General features: G+C 63.7%; 3 protein-coding genes across 16 annotated transcripts in view; all 3 read left to right on the top strand.

Moving 5' to 3' along the window:
* The window catches only part of PIP5K1C (phosphatidylinositol-4-phosphate 5-kinase type 1 gamma), a 46901-nt gene extending 43285 nt beyond the window's left edge, over positions 1 to 3616 (top strand). For 6 of the 12 annotated variants that reach the window (XM_040590563.1, XM_040590562.1, XM_040590561.1 and 3 more), the window contains 3 exons: positions 58 to 132; positions 2418 to 2501; positions 2834 to 3616. In XM_040590563.1, coding sequence (XP_040446497.1) covers positions 58 to 132; positions 2418 to 2501; positions 2834 to 2836 — 162 coding nt within the window. In that variant the 3' untranslated portion in view covers positions 2837 to 3616. Of the gene's footprint in view, positions 1 to 57; positions 2207 to 2417; positions 2502 to 2833 lie in introns of those variants that run through there. The other 6 variants (XM_040590567.1, XM_040590565.1, XM_040590564.1 and 3 more) reach the window with 3 other exon arrangements.
* Positions 3617 to 7962: 4346 nt separating this feature from the next.
* On the top strand, positions 7963 to 13336 carry CACTIN (cactin, spliceosome C complex subunit). Its single transcript, XM_040590556.1, has 10 exons — positions 7963 to 8124; positions 8384 to 8873; positions 9425 to 9520; positions 10005 to 10150; positions 10233 to 10395; positions 10741 to 10858; positions 11106 to 11298; positions 11635 to 11757; positions 11925 to 12193; positions 12690 to 13336. The coding sequence occupies exons 1-10, from the start codon at positions 7988 to 7990 to the stop codon at positions 13178 to 13180; spliced, it is 2226 nt and encodes a 741-aa protein (XP_040446490.1). The 5' UTR covers positions 7963 to 7987; the 3' UTR covers positions 13181 to 13336.
* Positions 13337 to 16448: 3112 nt separating this feature from the next.
* Positions 16449 to 22449, top strand: TBXA2R (thromboxane A2 receptor). 3 transcript variants are annotated; one of them, XM_040590602.1, is made up of 3 exons: positions 16449 to 16547; positions 20758 to 21668; positions 21987 to 22449. In XM_040590602.1, exons 2-3 carry the CDS (start codon positions 20847 to 20849, stop codon positions 22254 to 22256), a joined length of 1092 nt encoding a protein of 363 aa, XP_040446536.1. In that variant the 5' UTR covers positions 16449 to 16547; positions 20758 to 20846; the 3' UTR covers positions 22257 to 22449. The 3 variants fall into 3 exon arrangements, 2 of the variants coding, with proteins under 2 accessions (XP_040446536.1, XP_040446535.1); XR_005827405.1 differs by lacking the exons at positions 16449 to 16547; positions 21987 to 22449 and adding an exon at positions 17031 to 20054 and having other exon boundaries at positions 20758 to 20981; XM_040590601.1 differs by lacking the exon at positions 16449 to 16547 and having other exon boundaries at positions 20729 to 21668.
* The last annotated feature ends 106 nt before the right edge of the window (positions 22450 to 22555 follow it).

Raw genomic sequence — 22555 nt, 5'->3', positions numbered from 1 at the left:
CATCATCCTTTTTTCCTCTGTTTCCTTTCTCACCTCACTTGCCCTGGGGCTATCCAGTTCACAGATGGGAGGTACTGGATTTACTCTCCCCGCCAGCGCAGACTCCGAAGCACCTCGCTTTCCTCGGGGATTGTAAGTGAACACGCTAGCACGTAGGGGAGCAGAGCTGCAGCTTTGAAACACTGGGACCAGCATTCCCATTTCCCTTGGCCGCTGTGGGTCTGTGTTGTGTGGCATTAGGAACCAGCCCAGCAGAAACCAGAGAAGCGTATCAAAATCACACAAGTGGATCTCCCTGTAGGATCTGGCAGAAACACATGCTCTGCCCAGCTTTTTCTGCACAGCTGTGGCCATGGGATGGGCTGCAAGATCACCCAGCCCTTGGGACAAATTTACAAGCACCAGACCCGGCCAAGGAGGCACCTGAGCCTTTGTAGATAATGTTACGCTCGGCTCCTTTGGCCCAGGAAGCCGGATGGCGTTCCAAAGAGACCATTAAGATGTTTTGAAGCTGCTAAAAATTCAGTTGCTAATACAACCTTTTAGGCTTGTGGCTGGGATGGTGCACAGCTCATAAAACCAGATAAGGTAGGAGTTGCTGTGGGGTTAGGGATGGTTTCTGCTTTCCAGCCCATCTGCTCTCCAATATCACCGATGTGCTCCCTCCTCACTGCAAGTTTTCTGTGAGTGGTGAGAGTTTTCCTTTCCAAAACATGCAGGGAGGCAGTTGAGCATTTAGGGACTGAATCCAGAGCTCGGACTGTTCTGGGTTCTAGTATTTCCCCTGTCAGGCTTCAGCAGAACTGATGTCCTCAGAGGGTAACGGCCATGCTGTCAGACCCTCCACACAAGCATCTTGCTGTGGTCTTCCCAGCACCTGCCGCTGTGGTACCAGGCAGGGATGCAGGGGAGAGGGCATCAGGCAGGGTGCATGGGGAAGCAGGGGCAGTAACATGCTGATGGCATGGGGAAAGTGCTGCATCACTGTGGGCAAATGCGCAAAATCCCCCTCCCCCCCCCAGTTCCTCCTGCCCCCTTGGCTGGGTTTGGCTGCCCCAGCGCCAGGAGGGTTAATACCAAGCGGATGCTCCTTTATCTCCCTGCTGGGTTTGCAGCTCCCCGCATGCATCTGAGCTCCTAAAAGGCTCTCAAAGAGGCTGGCTGGAGCATGTGGTTCAGTCAGGATGGATGAAAAACAGGATGTGGGACAGACTTTATGCCGTGTTGAGCTTTCCTGCACCTCGAGCAGAGCCCTGTAAGAAGCTCCAAGCAAGGGTTTCTTTTCCCTCCTTCCTCCCAGCGGTCTCTGCTAATATAGCTGCAATTATTGATGGGGTTCAGCATGTGGAGCCCAGTGCTTCAAAGCTCCTCTGGCTTCTTGTGTTTCCTTGTACCTCGTAGACTGTCACACTTGGTTCCCAGGTTGGGAACCCCCCCAGGCTTCTTCCAAGTAGCTGGTTCCATTTCTCTTCCTTTGCAAACCGCAGGCTGAGTCAAAGGGGGCTTTTTCTTCTCTGTGGGAGACAAAAGAGCCTGTTTGCAGTGGAAGTGGGTCCCCCTGGGAACACTGGAAGCAGCCACCAGCCCTTGAATCTGCCCGGGCTGCTGTGTGCTGTGTCGGCAGCAGAAGCGTGTTTTGTCACACCAGTGCCCAGTGCTGCGGTAACCGGCTCCCTTAACGCACATCCCCTTCCCCCTCATTCTGTCCAAGGTCCGGTTGTGTTTTGCCTCCTTTGTGGTACTTGTTCCCATCACCCCACTGTCTCCGAGACTGGTGATAACTGTTTCCCTTCTGTGGCCACCATCCACCATGGTCTAACCCACCCATTGCTGCCTTGCTTGGCCTGCAGGGAAGGGGGAAGGCACAGCAAACCAGGTCAGGTCTCACTGTAAAAAGCCCTCCTGGACACCAGAGGTACCTGCCTGTGGCACACACAGGGCTGGGGACACGGAGCTGGAGAGCTGGGAGTGGGTAGCAGGAGCCGAGAGCTCCGTCACTGCCCTTGGGTAAGTCACGTCCCATGTCTCGGTTTCTCTGGAGCCAGGGTGATGCTGCAGCAGGGAGCCGAGGCTTCCCTGGCATCTCAAAAGCTCTAAAACTGTGTCCCTGCCAGAGGAGAGGTGGTGCCATCCCCGCGGCAGCTGGAGCAGGGTCTGCTGGCAGCTGCTGGCAGGCTGCCCCGTGTCCCAGCTTGGTAGGGAGCAGGTATGTACTGAGGATGAGGAAGGCTCCTGCTGAGAGCAGGCGCCGAGCTCAGTTCTCTCCCTCCAGATGGACAGCTGTTCTTACTGTATTGTTTCCTACTCTTTTTATTTTCTCCTTTTATTTTTATTTTTTTTTCCTCTTCTCTCCTTTGCTCCCTGCTCTGCTGCTGCTCTCCTTGCATTCTCCCCGCCGTCTCTGGCCACTCTGGCAGCCGACAGACGAGAGGAGTTGGGTTTACTCCCCACTCCACTATAGCGCTCAGCTCCACTCTGTCTCCGATGAGGAGAGCGATACAGTAAGTGTACGAGAAACGTGCGCCGGGTGCCCGGTGGGTTGAGGTCGGAGCTTGCAGCGGGAGCTGCCGTGGCCTCTGCGGCAGCAGGTGGGATCTCCTGTGCTGGCAGAGACCCTCGGCTCGGCGAGGGTTGTGGCTTGTTCCGAATCGGTTGGTTGCAGGGAAAGCTTTGGGGAGCTGAAGTTCTCCAGTCGTGTTGTCATTGCTGGAGAATAGGAAGCAAGCAGCCTGCTCTCATCCTGCTTTTGTTGATCTGGGGGAGTTGGCTGGGCTCGGACCTGAGTGCAGGATGGGTGCCTGGGTGCTGACTCCCTTCTCTCTGCCTCTTGCAGTAATCTCTATGCAGACACAGAAGCCCCAGAGAGCAGCGATTCCCTCTGCAGGTCGATGTGTTCCCTTTTCGTTGATGCAGCCGTTCCAGTGGGATGGGGAAGAGCTTGCTGATACCAGTATTGCTGCACTGCAGGATCCTGGGCACTGCATTTCAGAACGGAGCAAAACTATAACCGTGTATTTCTACTTACCCCAGACGTGGGCAGCAAAGAAATCACCCGCGCACCCGCAGCTCCCAAGGGAGACATCCAGCTGGGTGTAGAGAATCCTGGGTAGTAACACAGTGTTTTCCAGATGTGCACTACCGTAGCTACCTATCCATGTGTGATACTGTGAACCTTTTTAATTTTTTAATCATGTATTTATTTCTTTTATCTTTGCACAGAGACAGCACAAATGTGCTTTTTAAAACATTTAGTTTACTGCACTTTTTCTTTTTTTTTTTTTCCTTTTTTTTTTTGGTCATATATTTGTGGATCAGAAAGGAGTGTGAAACCTCACTGGAGAATTGGTAGGAGCACATTGCTGGGGAGGGCAAGGGACCGGAGTGGCTTCGTTTGAGGCAGTAGCGTGGTCTAACCAACTGATGGAGTCAGGAGGTCTAAGGCTGTCCAGACTCTGCCACGGTTTTGCCGAGTGACCTAAGACAAGTCACTTAACCACTCTGTGCCTCGGTTTCCCCCATGCTAATGGGTGTACAGAACCCACTTTGGTTAAAGCACTTAAACCCTGGGATGAAAGGTGCTATGTAAATGCAATGTATTAAAGGCCATTGAATAGAATTGCTCCCATCTTACAGTAGTCCAAAGTAGCCATGCCAATTTACTTGGATTCAAAACTCGCTAGTGATTTCTCTTGATCTGTAACACTGTGCGGGGGCAGCAGACCAGTGCCGGCGACAGTGACGTGTCACCTCGGCTCTCCTCCCGATGTCGCGATGGGTTCTGCCTTCACCACGTGCTGACTGCTGCGTCACCCCGTCCCTCTGTGCTTGGAGTCCACACTTTGTCTCACCGGCTGCCGCCTGCTCCAGACACACGGGCACGGACGGACGGATGAGAACCGCGCTCCTCCAGCGAGCAGCCACGCTGGACTGCGAGTTCCCAGGTCTGCCCGGCTCCAGGTGTGGTTTGTCCGGACGCTGCATCCTCCCGCAGCCACCCCGCACCTCGCATACGTGGGTGTACCTGACCGCCCAGTACCCGGGGGTCACGGACATCGGGTTCGCACGTTTCCTCCGTACCTCAGGGCTGTCGGGGAGGCGCGTGCACGTCTGCACACACTGGAGGCAGGAGCAGAAGACCTGACTCTGCCACCTCATCGCACCAGGCAGCCTTGTGTTCACGGACTCTTGTTGGACAAAAAGCTGGGTGACTGGGATGTTGCCTGTGGTTATGTCTGCTGTTGGAAATTGCTGCTGGGAATGTCTTGAGTTTTGCTTTTCAAGGGCTGCAGGCTTTGGGCGAGAGGATTTGGAGTTGCCGAGTAGTGTTCAGACTGGGCTCATCCATCTGTCAGCAGGGCACCATCGCATCATCTGGAACTTGAGCGATCCGATCCTATCCTCGTCTCCCAGAGAGAAGGAAGGAAATCTTTTAGCCCAGAGGGAGCCAGGTCTTATTCACGTGCTTTACAAGCTTCACTTGAGAAGGAGGGTCAAAATCTCTATTGAGAATCTTCAGACTGTCCTTGAGGTTCCTTGTAGAGGAGTGGGGAAGCGGGACCCTTCTCTTGGGGCTCAGTCCCCCCGGTCTGTCTTCACAGCAGCACTCAGGATGGGTCAGCTCAGGTACCAGAAGGTCACTGGGCTGGGGGGAAGCTCTTCCCTTCTCCCATGTGCTGAATTTGGGGAGGATCTTCACAAATTGATGTTTTCTTGCCTAAAAGTACGGGACCCAGGCTCCCCCCCTTGCCTGCAGATGCTGAAGGCTGTAGGGCGTGCTTCTCTCGAGAGCACAGGCTGGGGCTCTTGCAAGCTGCTGCCATTAGATGTATTCATCTATTTACCAAATAATCTATCAAAAGTCTTTCCAGAGACTCTCCCCTTTCGGTCACTACCTGGGGACAGCTCGGTCACCCAGCTAGCACCATTGCTCCGTGCCAGGCCCTGTGGTGGGCTGGGGAACGGCTCCTCACCCCCCCCACGGCTCATGCCCGTCCCGCCTGGGCTGCACGGGCAGTGCTGCGAGGGGCTCGGTAGTTTGGCGGAGGGGAGGTGGGAGGAGTGCAATACCCACCGGCTAACCTGCCTCTGGGCTGAAAGCGAGAGGCTTCAAAATGCTAAAAATTCAGCCTTTCCCCCTTTTTTTTTTTTTTTTTTTTTTCCCCTCCAGAAGCATGATACCATGTGTAGAGAGGCTGGAGAGAGCCACATCCCTCTGCATCTTCAGGTGTTGCTCTTGGGTGCTGTGCTGGAGGAGGGTGGCTGTGGGCAAGGGCATGGGGAGGGGTCAAGCTTGGGCTCTCTGACCTGAGACCACCTTGTTTGTGGGCTGGTGGGTTTAGCATCATTGGGACTTTCCAACCAGCCAAAATCAAGTGTCTTTTTAAGATGGTTTAAGCACCACTGATGGAGACTTTATTCCTTTCCCTCATTTCGGGGGTGGGGGGGTCTCCAAAGCTGCTTAGCCTGTGTGCAGGGAGCATCTGAGCCCACCTTCACGCAGTATCTCAGTGAATGAACTTTGCAAGCTCTATCTCTGCTTGGTTCCAAGAGATGCGGGGAAACCCAGGCCCTTTGCAGCATGTTCATTCCAAGCACCATCCGTCCTCAAGCGTTCAGGCTTCTTGAGACAATCCTCAGGCGGTTCTGTAACGCTGAACCTTTCAGAGCAAGCAGGTCTGGATGTGGAGGGTTGGTCCTGTGAGAAGACAACTTGGTCAGCTGGAGGGAGCTTAGAGCAACTTGGTCAACACGAGGGAACAGGAGGAAGCTTCTTTTAGGGAGATGCTGGGCTGAAATGGAAACTGCCCCTTTCCAGGCTTGCGCGCGCTCCCTGCTGCATGTCACCTGTCGGGTTAGCTCAGCGCTGGAGAGCTGCTTGGCCCCTGCTTCCCACGGAGGCTAAAAGGACCGGGGAGGTCAGAGCTTGCTCTTAGCCCACCTCTGTGCGGTGCAGCAGCGTGAGAGCCTTGGGGAGCCAGGGAGCATCTCCCCAGCGCTGGCACCGCTGCCTCGGCAGGACGCGCAGTCAGAGGAGGGCACGAGTAGGTCTTGCCCACAGGAAAGAGCATCAGTGCTTTTGTGGGGAAGGGAGTAGCGCCTGTCCTGGCTCTGAATGTCCCTCCAGCTCACCTGAGGCATAAGTTGCCCTGTACCTTCGATGTCAGGGCTTCCTCCAGTGGCTCGCTGGCAGCTGCCATCCCTGCTGTAATGCCCTGCGCTCTCCATCCTCGGAAGGAAGCACCACGTTTCTTTCACTCCAAAATTTCAGCAGAGCAGCCCTGCGAGGCAGCTGGTTCCCGTGTAGCCGTTTGCCACTGCTCCTTCATCCCCATCATCCTAGCCGGGACCCTCGGCTGTGCCCACAGCATTGCCTGGGCTGAGGCTGCTGGGGAGCTTTTGGCTCTGGCTCTCACCAAAGCGCGGGTGGCTGCTGCCTGCCAGGGTATGAATTTGGCAAGGGAAAACCAGCATCTCTCAGTGCTCGCCGTCAGGCTCCGGTCGCGTGGAGCCCCGGAGTCTCCAGTCTTTGGCCACCGTTGCCTCTGCAGTGAGCGGCTCGGCCGCGCTTGCCCGATTTGTGCTCTGAGAAAGTTCTTAGCGGAGGCAGAGCACTCGTAGGGCTGGGTACAGGGCTGGCACGGTGCTCCATCCCCCCGGTTCCTCCCGGGGCCCCCCTAAAGCATGGCACAGCCCGGCGTTCCCCCCGCTCATTCCCAGCCACCGTCGTGCTCCAGCTCTTTCTGAGAAGGACGAGGCCAAAGCTGCGGCTCAGGCGTACCCCATCGTGTCTGGTTTTGCTTTCAGTTGGCGTCTCCGTCAGCCCCCAGTGCGGTCTGGCTGTTCATATTCCCACCCGTGTCCTGTGTCCGCTCCGTGCGTGCGCCGTGTAACGAATGTATGTAACGGGGGGCGTGGGGGGCTGGCGGCCGAGGCGTGATGCCAACCCATGGATGTTGTCATGTTTCTCTTCTGTTCTGGGGCGGGGGGGAAGTCATGACTGCTTTTTTTTTTTTTTTTCGGTTTTTCTTTTTTTTTTTTTTTTTTTTGGTTGTTTTGAGGGGTTCCCCCCCCACCCCGCCTTCGAGGAGACCTTTTTCCAGAGAACTGTAAATTGATGCTATCTGTCCTCGGCTCTGTGATAAAGCGTACTGTAGTCTGTGCTGTGCTCACTGCGCGCGGCTCTGCCTCCTCTCTCTCGCCACCGGTCCCGACCCGCTTTGGGGGGTCAGAAGGAAGAAAAGGAGAAAAAAAAGGGGATGTTGGGGTGTCTTGCTGTGGGGGCTGCTTGGGGGAGACAGGAGGACAGGCAGCCAGGCAGGACGGTGGGCAGGGGTACCAGCAGCCAGGTGGGAGGGCAGGTAAGGGGACAGGCAGCTGGGTAGCGGGAGGGCAGGGGGACAGGCAAACGGGTGGGAGGGCAGGCAGGGGTACAGGCAGGGTACGGGCAGCCGGGCGGGCAGGGGTACCGGCAAAGTACGGGCAGCTGGGCGGGCAGGGGTACAGGCAGGGTACGGACAGCCAGGCGGGCAGGGGTACCGGCAAAGTACGGGCAGCCGGGCGGGCAGGAGTACGGGCAAGGTACGGGCAGCCGGGCGGGCAGGGGTACGGGCAAAGGTACGGGCAGCCGGGCAGGCAGGGGTACGGGCAAAGGTGCGGGCAGCCGGGCGGGCAGGAGTACAGGCAAGGTACGGGCAGCCGGGCGGGCAGGGGTACAGGCGGGGTGCGGGCAGCCGGGCGGGCAGGGGTACAGGCAAGGTACGGGCAGCCGGGCGGGCAGGGGTACAGGCGGGGTGCGGGCAGCCGGGCGGGCCGGGGTACAGGCGGGGTGCGGGCAGCCGGGCGGGCAGGGGTACAGGCGGGGTGCGGGCAGCCGGGCGGGCAGGGGTACAGGCAGGGTGCGGGCAGCCGGGCGGGAGGCCCTGCGCGCCGGGCGCTGCCGAAGGCCCCCGGGGCGGAGCCGCCGCCGCCGCCGCCGCCGCCGCCGCCCATGGGCTCGGGGTCGCGCAGCCCGGCACGGCGGCGGTCCCGCTCGGCGCGGCGGGAGCGGGGCCGGGAGCGCTCCGGCAGTCGGAAGAGGCGGCGGCGCAGCCGGAGCGGGGGCCGCGGGCGGGAGCCGGGCTCGGGGTGAGCGAGGCCGGGCCGGGGCCGGTCGGGGGGCCGCGGGGCCGGGGCCGGTCGGGGGCCGCGGGGCCGGGGCCGGGGCCGGTCGGGGGCCGCGGGGCCGGGGCCGGGGCCGGTCGGGGGCCGCGGGGCCGGGTCGAAGGCGGGCGGGGGAGGCCCGGGGGTCAGGCACCGGCGGGGGGGCACGCTCGGGCCCTCCCGCCTCCGGCCGGCCTGCAGCGGGGAGCCGGGCCTGCCGCCCGCTGACACACGGCTCCTCCAGCTCCGAGTCCGGCAGCGAGAGGCAGCCATGGAGGAAGAAGAGGAGCCGGAGCAGGAGCCGGGAGCGGCACCGTAGGAGCCAGAGGAAGCGCCGGTCGCGGTCCCGGGGTCGCTCCTCCGGCTCCAGCTCGGAGCGGGACAAGCGGAGGGCCCGGAGCCGGGAGCGGCAGAGGAAGAGAGATGCCTCCAGGTCGTCGGTGTCCTTGGTCAGCTCGCCCTCCCCACCGCGCTCCCGGGGCCGGGAGGAGCCGGGGCCGCAGCTGAGCCTGCAGGAGCGGCTGAGGCTGAAGGAGGAGAAGAAGAAGCAGGCGGCGCTCATGAAGGCCTTGGAGACACCCGAGGAGAAACGGGCTCGCCGGCTGGCCAAGAAGGAGGCCAAGGAGAGGAAGAAGCGGGAGAAGATGGGGTGGGGAGAGGAGTACATGGGTTACACTAACACCGACAATCCCTTTGGGGACAACAACCTGCTGGGCACCTTCATCTGGAGCAAGGTGAGCTCCTCTGTGCCCGCACCGGGGGGGCTGTTGGCAGGAGGTTGTGCCCCTCTGGCCACACTGGGACCGAACTGGGCAGCACTGGGGTGTCCAAGAGGGGACCTTTGCATGAGGGGGGACCTCTGATACTAAGAGCAGCCACAGGAGAGCAAAGTGTTTTGTCCAGGGCAGCGGCTGTGTGTTTGTGACCAGCTTAGGGGTGTTTTACCCCCTTTCTCTTGAAGACCAAGGTCTGTAGCCAGGGGCTGTGGGATGAGGAGGGGGGTCAGGGCGCAGGAGGGGGGCACAGACCTGCTGGGAGCTGCAGGCTGAGTGCTGGGCAGTGTTTACTGGTTTGTTGGCACTCGCCAGGTCAGGTGGCCTCCCTGGGCTCAGCCCGAGTGGCGCTGAGGGGCTTCAAGAGTAGGATGCGAGAGATTTGGGGACTTTTGACAGGATCGGGGCTCGCCAGAGCAGCAGAAGCGGGTGAATGTGGTGGCGTTTGCTGGCTGGCGAGGGGCTGTAGAGGTCACTGGATTTCATGGCCACCCTTGGCCACTCTGTTGCAGGCGCTGGAAAAGAAAGGGATCAGCCATCTGGATGAGAAGGACCTGAAGGAGAGGAACAAGCGAATCCAGGAGGATAATCGGCTGGAGCTGCAGAAGGTGGGCTCAGATGTCCCCTCCCTCCCACTGTCTGACAGAGAAACCTGTGGACAGCCCAGTTTTCCCAGTTGCTCACCTGGAATTCCCCTTGTTGTTATCACTGAGGGTGCCCGTAGGCGGTAGGATGTAGGACTGGGCACGGGGCACACAGCGTACTGACTTCTGCTGTGCCAGGGTGAGAAGGCTTTTTCTCTTGGGGTTGTGTCCAGCTCAGGTGGTGCTGAGGAGGGCAAGTGCCAGGTCACCACTGCGTTGTGCCTGTGTCCCCTGTCCTCCGATGGGCTGGCAGTGAGCAGCGAGCAGCCCGGCCCCGCTGGCCCATGCTGGCTGTCCTCCTGCGTGGCTCCTGGCTCCCCGGGAACCTTACACCAATTGCAGGAGCTGAGTCAGCTCAGCAAGCAGGATTACGGCTGTGTCCTCGAACGGGTGTCCTGAGTGGGTGCCCCCTCCACAGTGACCTCATGTCTTCCTCTGCCCTGGGCAGGTGAAGCAGCTGCGCCTGGAGCGGGAGCGGGAGAAGGCGATGCGTGAGCAGGAGCTGGAGATGCTGCAGCGGGAGAAAGAGGCGGAACACTTCAAAACCTGGGAGGAACAGGAGGACAACTTCCACCTGCAGCAGGCCAAGCTGCGGTAGGTGTGCAGCTTCATGGGGACGGGCCTGCCAGGGAGCAGAGGGCGGCAGGCGCTGCTCACTGTCCCTCCTCTCACCCAGGTCTAAGATCCGGATTCGGGATGGGAGGGCAAAACCCATTGACCTCCTGGCCAAGTACATCAGCGCGGAGGATGATGACCTGGCTGTGGAGATGCACGAGCCCTACACCTTCCTGAACGGTTTGACTGTCTCCGACATGGAGGATCTGGTGGAGGACATCCAGGTGCCAGTGCTGCTGTCCCCATGCTGCCCCTGTTCCTCCTGCCTGTCCTCCTGCCCTCCCGCCCGGCTGCCTGTACCCCTGCCTGTCCTGCCCTCCCGCCCGGCTGCCTGTACCCCTGCCTGTCCTCCTGCCCTCCCGCCCGGCTGCCTGTACCCCTGCCTGTCCTCCTGCCCTCCCGCCCGGCTGCCTGTACCCCTGCCTGTCCTCCTGCCCTCCCGCCCGCCTCAGCATGCATGGCTGAGGGGCAGCAGCTCAGGGTGTCCCCCCTCCCCACTCCAGCTCTGCTTCCCTGCCTGCGGTGCGGAGCAAGTGCCTGATGTCCTCCTGCTTGTCTCCTGCCTGCAGGTTTACATGGAGCTGGAGCAAGGCAAGAATGTGGACTTCTGGAGGGACATGACCATCATCACAGAGGATGAGATAGCCAAGCTCCGCAAACTGGAGGCCTCTGGGAAAGGAGGACCAGGTAAGTGAGAGGGAAAAGCCTGATGTGAGTGTCAAGGGGAGCATGAGCAGCGGGTAAAGCAGGGCTTTTGGTCTGCCGTGTGCGCTCTGGCTCAGAGCAGTTCTCTGGGGTCAGCTGGATGGAGGTTGTGCGTCTGGTAGCCATCCCCTGTTGCGGTCCAGCCTTCCGCTGTCGGATGTAACCCCGGGCTGGGTGACGCAGGCTGAGCACCCGAAGACTGACCGGCTGCCCTTGCCTGTTTGTGCAGGAGAGCGTCGGGATGGCGTCAACGCCTCCGTCAGCTCAGACGTGCAGTCCGTGTTCAAGGGGAAGACGTACAACCAGCTGCAAGTGCTGTACCAGGGCATCGAGAGCAAGATCCGAGCAGGAGGACCCAACCTTGACATTGGGTACTGGGAGAGCCTGCTGCAGCAGCTGAAGGCTTACATGGCTCGGGCCAGGTGAGAGCAGGGACTGTCCCCTGGCCAGGGCTGTGGGAAGGGGCAGCGCAGACACCACCGTGAGCAGAGTGGGGGAGGCACAGAGCTGGTGGTGGAGGTGTTTTATACCTTTTCTGAGATGGCTCTTTCTCCCAAGAGGGGAGAAGGGCTGGGCAATCATTCCCTTCTCCAGTGGTGATGTTTACAGTGAGGGAACCAAACTGGAAGGTTATTAAGCCCAAAACCGTACAAAACCCAGCAGATATCTACCCAGCGTGGCGGTGTCACAGCTCTGGGCAGCGAGGGCATGAGGTGGTTCTGCTGGGTGGGACCTGATGGCTCATCTCCTCCTCACAGGCTGCGGGAGCGGCACCAGGATGTTCTGCGCCAGAAGCTGTACAAGTTGAAGCAGGAGCAGGGTGTGGAGAGCGAACCGCTCTTCCCCATCATCAAGCGGGAGCCGGCCTCCCCCAGTGACAGGTACACAGCCCTTTCCTTGGGGAGCACAGCCATCCAGGCCTCTCCCGCGGGGCACCTGCGACGGAAAATGCAGCCTTGTGTTCCCATCCTTCCGTAGAGAGACCTCAGGCGAGCAGAGAACAAGGGTACCATCCCCGTCCCAGTTCTCTCTTCTCTCTTCCTTGCAGGCTGTATCCGGAGGAGGGCATCGTGGTACAGCCAGGGCCATCCTCGGAGCCGGAGGCCGAGCAGGATGCGGAGGCCAAAGGAGAGGCAGAAGGAGAAGCTGTGCTGATGGAGGAGGACCTGATCCAGCAGAGCCTGGATGACTACGATGCAGGGAAGTACAGCCCCCGGCTGCTGGGCGCCAACGAACTGCCCTTCGACGCTCACGTGCTGGAGGCTGAGGAGGACACGCATCGGCTGCTGCTTCTGCGTCAGCAGCTCCAGGTCACAGGTAGGAGCCCCCCGGGCCAGTCCTGCGCTCGCCGGCCTCCCAGGCGGCACAGAGGGTGTGCGTGTGCGTTGGGGGGCAGGGCTGGAGGGGGACGCTACCCTTGGAAAAGGGGGAGTAGGAGCTGGATCTGGAGGATGCATCCAGAGCTGGCCTGGCAAGGGGATACACCCAGGCAGGGAAGGGTGCCAGGACCTGGACGAAAGCAAGGAGCTGGGGCTCAAACCGCTGGTGCTCCCCATGGGTACCCGCGCTGGAGCCTTCCCCACTCCCAGCCACACCACCGAGCTGTTTGGGCTGCGGGCAAGTGGGAGGAGTGTTGTGGATGAGTTTTCCAGCACAACTCAGCCTGGTGCCCGCCCAGAGTCCGCAGGGTGGTGTGCGCAGCTCCACATCCCCTGCCCAGGATCTGCTGCTCCTTCCCTCTGCACGCCGGGGAGCAGCATCCCCACAGCCCAGGCCTGGCTGCAGGACTGGACGTCGCCTCTCCTCCCTACAGGTGATGCCACTGAGAGCGCTGACGACATCTTCTTCCGTAAGGCCAAGGAGGGCATGGGTGCAGATGAGGCGCAGTTCAGCGTGGAAATGCCCCTCACAGGCAAAGCCTATCTCTGGGCTGACAAGTACCGGCCCCGCAAACCTCGCTTCTTCAACCGGGTGCACACGGGCTTTGAGTGGAACAAGTACAACCAGACCCACTATGACTTTGACAACCCCCCCCCCAAGATCGTGCAGGGCTACAAGTTCAACATCTTTTACCCCGACCTCATCGACAAGCGCTCGACGCCCGAGTACTTCCTGGAGGCCTGCCAGGACAACAAGGACTTCGCCATCCTGCGCTTCCACGCTGGGCCGCCCTACGAGGACATTGCCTTCAAGATCGTCAACCGGGAGTGGGAGTATTCCCACCGCCACGGCTTCCGCTGCCAGTTTGCCAACGGCATCTTCCAGCTCTGGTTCCACTTCAAGCGTTACCGATACCGCAGATGAGGGACTGCTCAACTCCCTTCAGCCCCCCTGGCACAGGGGGTGGGCAGGGGGGCTCTCAGCCCCTGTCACAAGCACTGTTCCTGAGGGTTTTCTCTGCCCTTGCTTTTATCCCGAGGGACCCTGAGACTTTGGTACAAATAAATAGGGGTTGTTTAAGCCATGGGATCTTCTGCGTGGGCACCCCACGCTGCTCTGTACCGCATGGCTCTCCTGCATGTCATCACCTGCCAGTACCATGCTGGGCCAGCACTGGGAGCTCCCCTCCTCCTCTGGGGGCTGGGTAGTGTGTGTGTGTGTGTCCTCATCCATACACCTCTGGGGTGTGTCACCCCCTCCCCACGTGCCGTCAGCCCTGTGTGCTCCGTCACCTATTCCAGCCCCACACCAGCCTTCTCCCAGCCCCACGTGCTCCCAGTACCAGTGCCAGACCTGTCCAGCCCAGACACTTCCCAGCTGCAGCTGCAGCACCCTTTGCTCCATGAGCACAGCTCTGCCCTGGCGGTCCCCTGCCCTGAGTGGCCCCGTTCCTGGCATGCTCCCACTGGGATCCAGCTTCCCCACAGCCTGGGAGCGCCGCCACCTCGCTCGCTCGCCTCTGGCTGCGGGATGAAAGGGTTCAGCGGCTGCGTCCGGCAGCCGGAGGAGAGGGGTGTTGGATGGGATATATCTCCTTAAAGGGGAAAATCCGGTTTCCGTGGCTGCAGTTCCACCCACCCAGTGCCTGAGCAGCTCTTGCTCTTGCTGGGCAGTGGAGGCGGGTGTCCCCAGGGGACCTGAGCGACACTCGGTGGGTTTCAGGCACTTTGGGGAGCGCTCGAGGGCTGAGCTGGGACTCACTGGCCTTGATCCTTGCAGGCGATGGCCTTGGGGGGCAGCTGCACCCGTCTGGGTGCCCCCACGTGGCCCCAACCCCACCAGCTCTGGCCCCTCGAGGTGTCCCCCCCTCGGTGCCGAAGAGGTGCATGAGTAATGCCCAGCAGCGCAGCCGGGAGACCTTGGCCTTGGCCATGAGCTGTCACAGCGAGGTCGTTTCCTTCCCCATGGGCCTCGCTGCATCCTGCCCCCCGTAACAGCCCCACGGCTTGGGGGGTGCCCAGGTTCCCTCTGCTCTGCCCTGCTGGGGGGGCTCCCCGGCCTCGGGGGCTGCCCTGTGGCTGTCGATTCCCCCATAGCTCAGGAGGGGCACCCTGCCCTGCTGCTGCCATCCAGCCCTGCAAACACCCTGCGGGCTCCTGTGCCTGCCAGAGCCACCCACCCGCGCTGGGCCAGCCTGCCCAGTGGCGGGGCATGGGGGAGACCCCAACCAGCCCAGCCCCGCATGCAGGTGCCCCTTCCCCATCCTGCCAGACACCCCTGGGGCCAGCGGCTGTGTCGGGACGGGACGTGTCCCCCGGCATCTCCTTCCTGTGGGCTATTTAAAGCTGTTGAGCGGCTGCTTGGCGCGGGGGATGTTCAGGGCCTGAGCTCAGTGCAGGAAGCATGCGAGGGTCTGGCCAAGGATGACTTTGGAGGGAATAAGGAGAAAACTCCAACCCCAAAGGCAGTGGTTGGGTGCCCTCCCTGCTTGACTGCCTGGCAGAGCCCCCTGCCCACGGTCCCTTTCCCTGCCGGGCATACACACAGTGGGGGCAACCCCCCAAAACCATCCCGCTGCATCCCCAGCCTGGGCAGGGTCCGTGTCCCCGCCCAGGCGCTGCCCTTTCCCCACTCCCAACTTCAAGCCGTGGATGGAGCCGGAGCCCGGAGGGCTGCCGCAGCCGGGCACCCACCACGGCCGGCCCAGGGGCTGGATCCGGCTGGAGCCCTGGGTGTTTTTTCCCAGCCCTGCCTGTTCCCCGGGCTCTTCTCCACTTCTCCCCCATATTTTGGGGGGAACCGGTTTCGTTCCTCTGCCTCACGGTTTGAGGGCTGGGTTGGGGGGCACGGCTCTTCTCCGCTCCTGGGCGCAGCGGCAGGGGCTCGGCCGGGCTTGTGCCAGGGTGGCAGCAGGTTGGTGCAGAGCAGCACCCCCGCGCCCACATCCTCTGTGGGTGCAGCTGGAGGGCAGGGGGGTTGGCACACCCCAGCAGCATCCAGGCATGGCATCCGGCTGCTGAGCCAGGTTCTGCTGCGGTGGGGCCACTCCTGCTGGTGGCACGCTCCCACTGCCAGGGCCAGCCACGATCCGGCTCTGCGGGTGGCCCCCCGGCTCCGACCGGTGTCACCCCCCTCCCAGACTTCTGCTGTGACAGCCCCTGCTCCCTGCCGAGGGATCAAGGGACTCAGGCCTCTGAGCATCACCCAGCTGCCCGCATGCCCCGGCCTCGCTGGCTGTGATGGGGTGCCCCCATATCACCCCTGGGTGGGCGATCAGTGATGGGGTGCCCCTGCATCACCCCTGGATGGGTGCTTAGTGATGGGGTGCCCCTGTGTCACCCCTGGGTGGGCACTCGGTGATGGGGTGCCTCTGCGTCACCCATGGATGGGAGCTCGGTGATGGGGTGCCCCTGTGTCGCCTATGGATGGGCGCTCAGTGACGGGGTGCCCCTGTGTCACCCTTGGGTGGGTGCTCGGTGCTTTGGAGCTGGATGGGGACGCCGGTGACAGGGACGGGCTCTGCCCCCCCCAGCAGAGCACGAAGGGCAGCAGCGGGCGGTGGCGCGTCCCCTCCGATGGCTCCCACGCTCCAGGACAGCGGCCGTGGGCAGGGACACGCCAAGCTCCGGGCCGGGGAAAACCGGGGTGCGACCCCCCCCGGCTCCGGGAGACACCCCGGGACACTGCCGGGACCCCCGGCTCTCCCCACCCTCGGCCCGGGGAGTCTCAGGGCCCGCTGCGGGGGACAGCGGGGACGCCCCCCCCAGCCCGGCGGAGCGGTGCGCGTCCCACGGGGCGGTGGCACGGCCGGGCTGACACCCCCCACCCCCCCCCAGACACAGGAATCCTGCTCGGGTAAACAAATGAGTAACCCGGACCGGGGCCCGGCCCCGCTAAATATAGCCGGGCGGCGCGGGGCGGGGGTCCCGGCCCACCCGTGCCCGCAGCCCCGCGGCCCAGGTGCGGGGGGGGGCGACCCCCGGCCCGCCCGGCCCGTGGCTGCCGGCGCCTTCGAGGCTGCCCCGGGCCGGCGCGGGGGCTCTGGGGGCCGGTGCTGCCGGGGCGGGGGGCGCAGCCCGAGCCGGGGGGCGGGGGGGCGGGGCGCGCCCCTCCCCCGGGAGCCCCGTCCGGGGCGGGGGAGGGCGCCGGCGCGGGGCCGGGCCGGGGCGGGGGGCGTGGGGCGGGACCGGGGGGGGGCGCTGCGAGCCCGGCCCTGCCCCCGCGCCCTCCCGTGGGGCCGGGCTGAGCCGAGCCGGGCTGAGCCGCGCCGGGCGGGTCCCGCCGCTGGGAGGTAGGGCCGGGGGGCTGCGGGGGGCAAGGAGCCCGCAGGGCTGGGGCGGCCGGACGGAGGGGGGCTGCGGCGCGGGGGGCGCTGGGACGGGGTGGGGGGCGCTGGCTCAGCCGCCCGCTTTGCGCAGAAACCCGAAGAGCTGCTGCGATCCTCCGGGGGGCGGACGACGGTGACCCCCAGGCGCGGGGAGAGACGGGGACGCGGTGCCCCCGCTGTGCCCCCCCCTCGGCTGCCTGTCCCGGGACCGGGTCGCCGGGGCCGGCACGTCCCAGGCTTCGCCCCGGCACCAGCATTTGCTGTCGGGGCTCCCCCCGCCGGGGCGGTCCCGGTCCCCCCGAGCCGGTTCCCCGCGCAGCCCCCGGCCCGCTCCCTCCCGGCAGCGCATCCCGCCGGGGGGTCCGAGAAGGGCCGGGAAAGGGGCTCGGGGGGGGAGGGGGCGGAGGGGGGTGCCCAGCGGCAGCTTCCAAGCCCTCGAGATGCCGCGATGCTGCGGCCGGGAGCGCGGGGGCTGCGGGCTGCCCCTCCTCCCCCCCCCCCATGCCGCCCTGAGGGCACAGCACCGGCCCTTGCATGCAGGGGGGTCCAGGGTGACCCCCCCCCACCCGCCACCCCCTGCCCCACTCCGGGGGTGCACGGGTTGGGGAGCTCTGCATGGCCACAGCAGGGACAGGCGAGGACAGCCACCGTCGTCCCTGCCCCCCGGGAATGTCCTGTGCCCCGGGGGTCCGCGGGGGTCCCTGCTCCGGGTCAGGCCAGCTCCCCCCGCAGTCCCTGTGGTGGCTGTGGGGCCGGGGGCGGATGCTGGGGCCCTGCCGAAGTCCCTGTCCCCATGACGTGGCCGCTGCTTTTCGCATCCCAGCTGATGGCCTTGAGCTGATCTGCTGCCCAGAGAGCCCCAGCCGGGAGGGGGGGGCGGTTGGTGGTGGGACCACATCCAGCCCTGGCATCCCGTGGGACCACCTGCGCAAGGGCCACCAGGCTGGGGAGGCTGCAGAGAAAGTCCCTGTCCTTCCAGGACAAGGTGGGACGGGGCTGTCCCTGGAGAGGTCCAACAAGCGAAGAGGAGGGACTGGATGCACAAGGGACAAATGCGAGCGCACTAGGGCATCTTCTGCACAGCTCCCTGCGGCTGAGCACCACGGCCTGCGTGCCAGAACCCGGGGGGGGCGGGGGGGGGCATGTGGGGTGCGGGCCACCTGGTTTGGGGTCCCTTTGCAGGTGTGCGGTGCCGCGCTGCCCCCAACCCTCCCTTGACAGCTCCACCCCGGCCTGATCCTGCCAGCCTTGTGCCAGCGCTGCCCCAGGAAGCTTGGGGAGGCAATGGGCTGGGGTGGGAGCTGCACCGATAAGGAGCAGCCTCCCGCGCTCCTCATGTCTCTTTGCCTTTCCCTCGCTAACCTCGGATGTGGCCGGGGCAGGAAGCCGTGCCCGGTGGAGGCAGGGCAGCCCGGGGTGCAGCTGCGGTGTAACGCCAGCCTGCGGGCTCGCCCCGTGCCAAGAACCCCATTAGTGCCCGCACCGGCCCCGCCGCCGCCTCGCAGCCTCCACAGCCCGTTTCGGAGATGGGGATGTTCCCCCAGCGCCTTTTGCCTTTGCTCACAGCCAAACCCTCGCCCCCATGGGATCTCCCTAGGAGGTGGGTTTGCTGGATCCAGTAGCCCCAAACCCAAGTGCACAGGGTTGGCAGGGATGAGCACCGGGCTCGGGGTCTCTCCTCCACAGGACTTGCCGTCCCCACGAGCATCCTCCTGTGGGGAGACATCAAGCGAGGAGCCCCCCGCCCCCACACAACCCCCTTCCCGTCATGGTGTGCGCAGGGTTCAGCTCGCTCCCAGCTGCGCTGGCACTAAAAGGCCCCTCTTTAATATTTGATTCCCTCTAAGTGCTGCGCGGTCCCAGGCTGGCCGAGCCAGCTCCGCGCAGGGTGGCACCTGGTGTCCCCAGCCCTGCTGGCAGCTGGTGGTGGGTGAGGGTCCAGGTCGTGGTTGTGCCAGGGCAGGAGGGGTGGATGGCGGGGGATGTGGGTGATAGCAGGGTTTGGGGTGTGCAGCATGGAGCTGCCAGGGCTGGTGCATCCCCCACACACACCAGACGCTGTGGGGAGAGGGGTCGGGTCCTGCTGCACCGAGCCAGTCAGCAGCCAGGAGCATCCCATGGCTGTGAGTCCCTGGGTGATGGGTCAGCATCGCCCCGTGGGCTCCCGAGCCCCCCAGCCATGCTGGAGTAAGCGCAGGGAACGCCCTGGGGCGGGGGGAGCACCCACTTGGGGACAGCACCCCAAAAGCGTGGGCAGGCACGTGGCAAGGGACAGCCAGAGTGGGACCTCCGAGCTGTGGCATCGCTGTGGGGCAGGGGGGGAATTTGCCACCTCCCAGGGAGGGGAATCCCAGGGGACACAGGAAAGGCTGGTGGCTCCTCAGGGAACCGTCGCACTGTCACACACGAGGCCTGACCGCATTTCTCAAGGGGACCAACGCCTTGGGGGCCACCGCCACCATCCCTCAGGGATCAGAGAAAACAAACAGCAGCAAGTTTTCGCTCTTGTTTCATGGAAAAAGTGGGGCCATGCTCGCGCTGGGGCAGTGAATCACCACCACGCTGGGCCAGCCGCCCGCGCTGGGATGGGGACAGGGATGGGGATGTGCCCCCACCACCCCCAGCCCCTTCCCTGCTCGCCAGCAGCCCGTGGTACAGCTGGGGACAGGGGGAGGACAGAGGTGCTGCCATGCCAGGGGGGTGCCCAGCACCCTCGGTCTTGCAGCCTGCCTGGATGTGGCCCCGGCGGGGGATGGTGCAATGCCTGGCCCCATCCCAGCCCCAGGACGGGCTGTGGGATCAGCACCCGCCTCGGGTGTGTGAGGGGGCTCCCAGCCCTGTGGGTGCCCTGGCACCGGGGGCTGGGAGGGGGTGGTGAGTGGTGGGTGCCAGGCTGTGGGACGTGGCGGCGCGGAGCTCACCCAGGACACGGGGACACAGATGCAGGACCAGCCGCTGCGTTTGGTGCCGATCAGGGCTGGCTTGAGGTTTGTCTTGGAGATGGGGATGGAGGGCAGGTGGCAGTGCCACCCTGCATGAGGGGGAGGCAGCGGTGCCAGGACGCCTACAGCAGGGTGGGGCAGGGTCTGTGCGGAGGTGGTGGGTCAGGGTACAGCTGGGCATTCCATGGGGACCACTGGGCTGGGAACGGGGTCAGCCAGTAGCGTGGGGACGGGGCAGACAGGCTGGCAAGGACATCCACAGCCTGGAGAAATGGGTCCCAGGAGGAGAGGAGGGGTCTGGTCCCTGTTGCCATGCCTCTGCCCCTTCCCACATCACCCCATTTGCAGCCTGGACTAATTAGCAATGGAGGTTGCGGCCCTGCGGCTTCCCAGATGCTGGATGCTTCCTAATCCGGGGTCACCACCGAGCGAGCCAGTGTGACATTGACCGGGCTGCCCACGACCGCAGCTTTCCTCGTGCACCCGCCACGGCCGGTGTCCCGGGGACAAACCCTCAGCTGCAGCTGTGGTAGGGCAGGGGAGGGACACAGAGAACGGGGATGTCACACGTGCACGCCAGCTGCGTGGCCCATGGCTGTGGCCTGGCAGCAGTGCCAGTGCCAGGGGGGTGCAGCACACAGCTCCAGCTGGGGACATCCCATCCCGTGCCTCAGTTTCCCCACTTCACTGTGGGCATGGGGCCTCTCCCCATTGAGCCGGGGGGGGGGGGGGGGGGGGGGGGAGGGGAAGGGCGGGGCTTGGAGTGTCAGGATCAGGCCCCAGCGCAGCTGCCCTGTGCCTGCATTCCCCATCCTTCAGGGCAGGTCCCCCCATGCCGAGGCAGAGGGCAGGTGGCCCCGGAGGTGTCCGGCCACGTCCCCCGGGGCAGGAGGGAGCCGGTACCATCAGAGCCAAGCTGCCAGCACCACACTTCTCCAGACACCCACCATGCTGGGTTACAGTCTCGTGGAGCAGCCCCATGTGGCTTGCAGCCGGGGACAGTTAATCCCATCCAGCTGTGGGGCTGGGGCCCTGCACGCCTGCTGCTGCTGCTGCTGCTGCTGCTGCTGCTGCTGCACCCAGAGCGGTGCCAGCCCGGCGCGGGCCGTGGTCCTGGTGTGGCATCCCCCTCCCCCACCCCTGCGGTGCCCCATCTTTGCAGGCTAAGGATGGGCGATGGGTGGGCTTGCGCATGGCAGACCCCTCCTAAACCTGCCTCCTTGCTCCCGCAGGGCAAGGCAGGATCAGTGCCGGCAGCGGCGGAGGGCACACGCCATGGAGCTGAGCCGGGAGGGCGCCTGAAGCTGCTGGAAGGAGCGGGATGGGGTGGGGGGATATGGAGCTCCCCAACGGCAGCAGGGCCGGCCGGGCGGACACGTGCTTCGGGGCGTTCAATGCCAGCGATGGCCGCGCCGGCGCACAGGCCAGCATCACCTCGCCCTGGTTCTCCACTGCCTTCGGCCTCATCGGCCTCTGTTCCAACCTCTTCGCCCTCTGTGTCCTGCTCAGCTCCTCCCGCAAGCTGTCCAGCCAGGCTCGCTCCTCCTTCCTCGTCTTCCTCTGTGGGCTGGTGGTCACAGACTTCATGGGGCTGCTGGTGACAGCCTCGGTCATCATCCCCTACCACTTCATCAAGTTCGCCTGGGCTGAGGTGGACCCTGGCTGCCACCTCTGCAACTTCCTCGGCTTCTCCATGGTCTTCTTCGGGCAGTGCCCGCTGCTGCTGGGGGCCACCATGGCTGGCGAGAGGTTCTTTGGCATCAACCACCCCTTCTCCCGCTCCACCAGCATCTCCAAGCGCCGCGCCTGGTCCATCGTGGGGCTGGTGTGGGGGTTCTCCTGCCTGCTGGGGCTGCTGCCGGTGCTGGGGCTGGGGCGGTACACGCTGCAGTACCCCAGCTCCTGGTGCTTCCTCACCCTCCTGCCCGACACTGGCAACGTCATCTTCTGCCTGCTCTTCGCTCTGCTGGGGATCTTCTCCGTGCTGCTCTCCTTCATCTTCAACACAGTCAGCGTGGTGACGCTCTGCCGTGTCTACCATGACCGGGAGTCAGTGCAGCGGCGCCGGGACAGCGAGGTGGAGATGATGGTGCAGCTGGTGGGCATCATGATCATTGCCACCATCTGCTGGATGCCCCTCCTGGTGAGGCCCCAGGTCTGGGTGTTGCCCCCTCTATGTCCCTTCTGGGTCTTGGTACCCCGCCATGCTCCTCCTGGTGACGTCCCCATCCCACATCCCTGCTGGTGAGGCCCCTGGCTTGGCACCCGGGTGTTGAGCTCAGCACCGCTTGCAGGCAGAGTGGGTGCTCCTCAGTAGCAGGTGCCCCAAACCAGCCTGAGACCGCTCTGCAACAGGCTCGACACCCAGCCTGGACCCTCAGCATCTCCCCCACCCCAAAGCAGTTCATGGGCTCTGTGTGGACCCCCCCTGCTGATACCTTGCCCCCTTCATCCCCCGCAGATATTCATCGTGCAGACGGTCCTGCAGCAGCTGCCGGCCAGTGGCCAGATCCAGATGCTGCCCACAACAACGCAGAAGATGCTGCTTATCTACATCCGCATGGTCACCTGGAACCAGATCCTGGACCCCTGGGTCTACATCCTCTTCCGACGGGCCGTGCTGCAGCGCATCTACCCCAGCCTACGCCCCCGGCCCTCCATCCTCTCCCTTTACCCCGTCCTCAAGCCCTCCCTACGCCGCAAGCTCACCGCAGACTCCGTCCTGCAGTAGCAGCCCCCAGGGACAGGCACGGCGGGAGGGGGCGAGGACCCCCCCATCCCACCCATCTGGGTTAATTAATTGTCCCTATCACCTACATCCATCGGCCACCCCAGCCTGGTACTCAAGGGGGTGGTAGGGGCCATAGGGGTGCTCCCCCATCCCCATCTAAGTGCCCCCCCCCCAATAAAACACAGCTTTTGCAGCTCTCTGTGCCTGCTGGGGTGAACACCTCGGGGGGGGGCGGGGTACGACCCCATTCCCAGCCAGAGCAGCAGCCAAAGCAACAGCCCTTCTCCTCCAGTCTCTGC

This window comes from Falco naumanni, chromosome 4, assembly GCF_017639655.2.
Source record: "Falco naumanni isolate bFalNau1 chromosome 4, bFalNau1.pat, whole genome shotgun sequence".
Taxonomy (NCBI): Eukaryota; Metazoa; Chordata; class Aves; order Falconiformes; family Falconidae; genus Falco; species Falco naumanni.
Note: the sequence above shows the minus strand (reverse complement) of the source record. Positions and strands in the feature narration are given on the sequence as shown.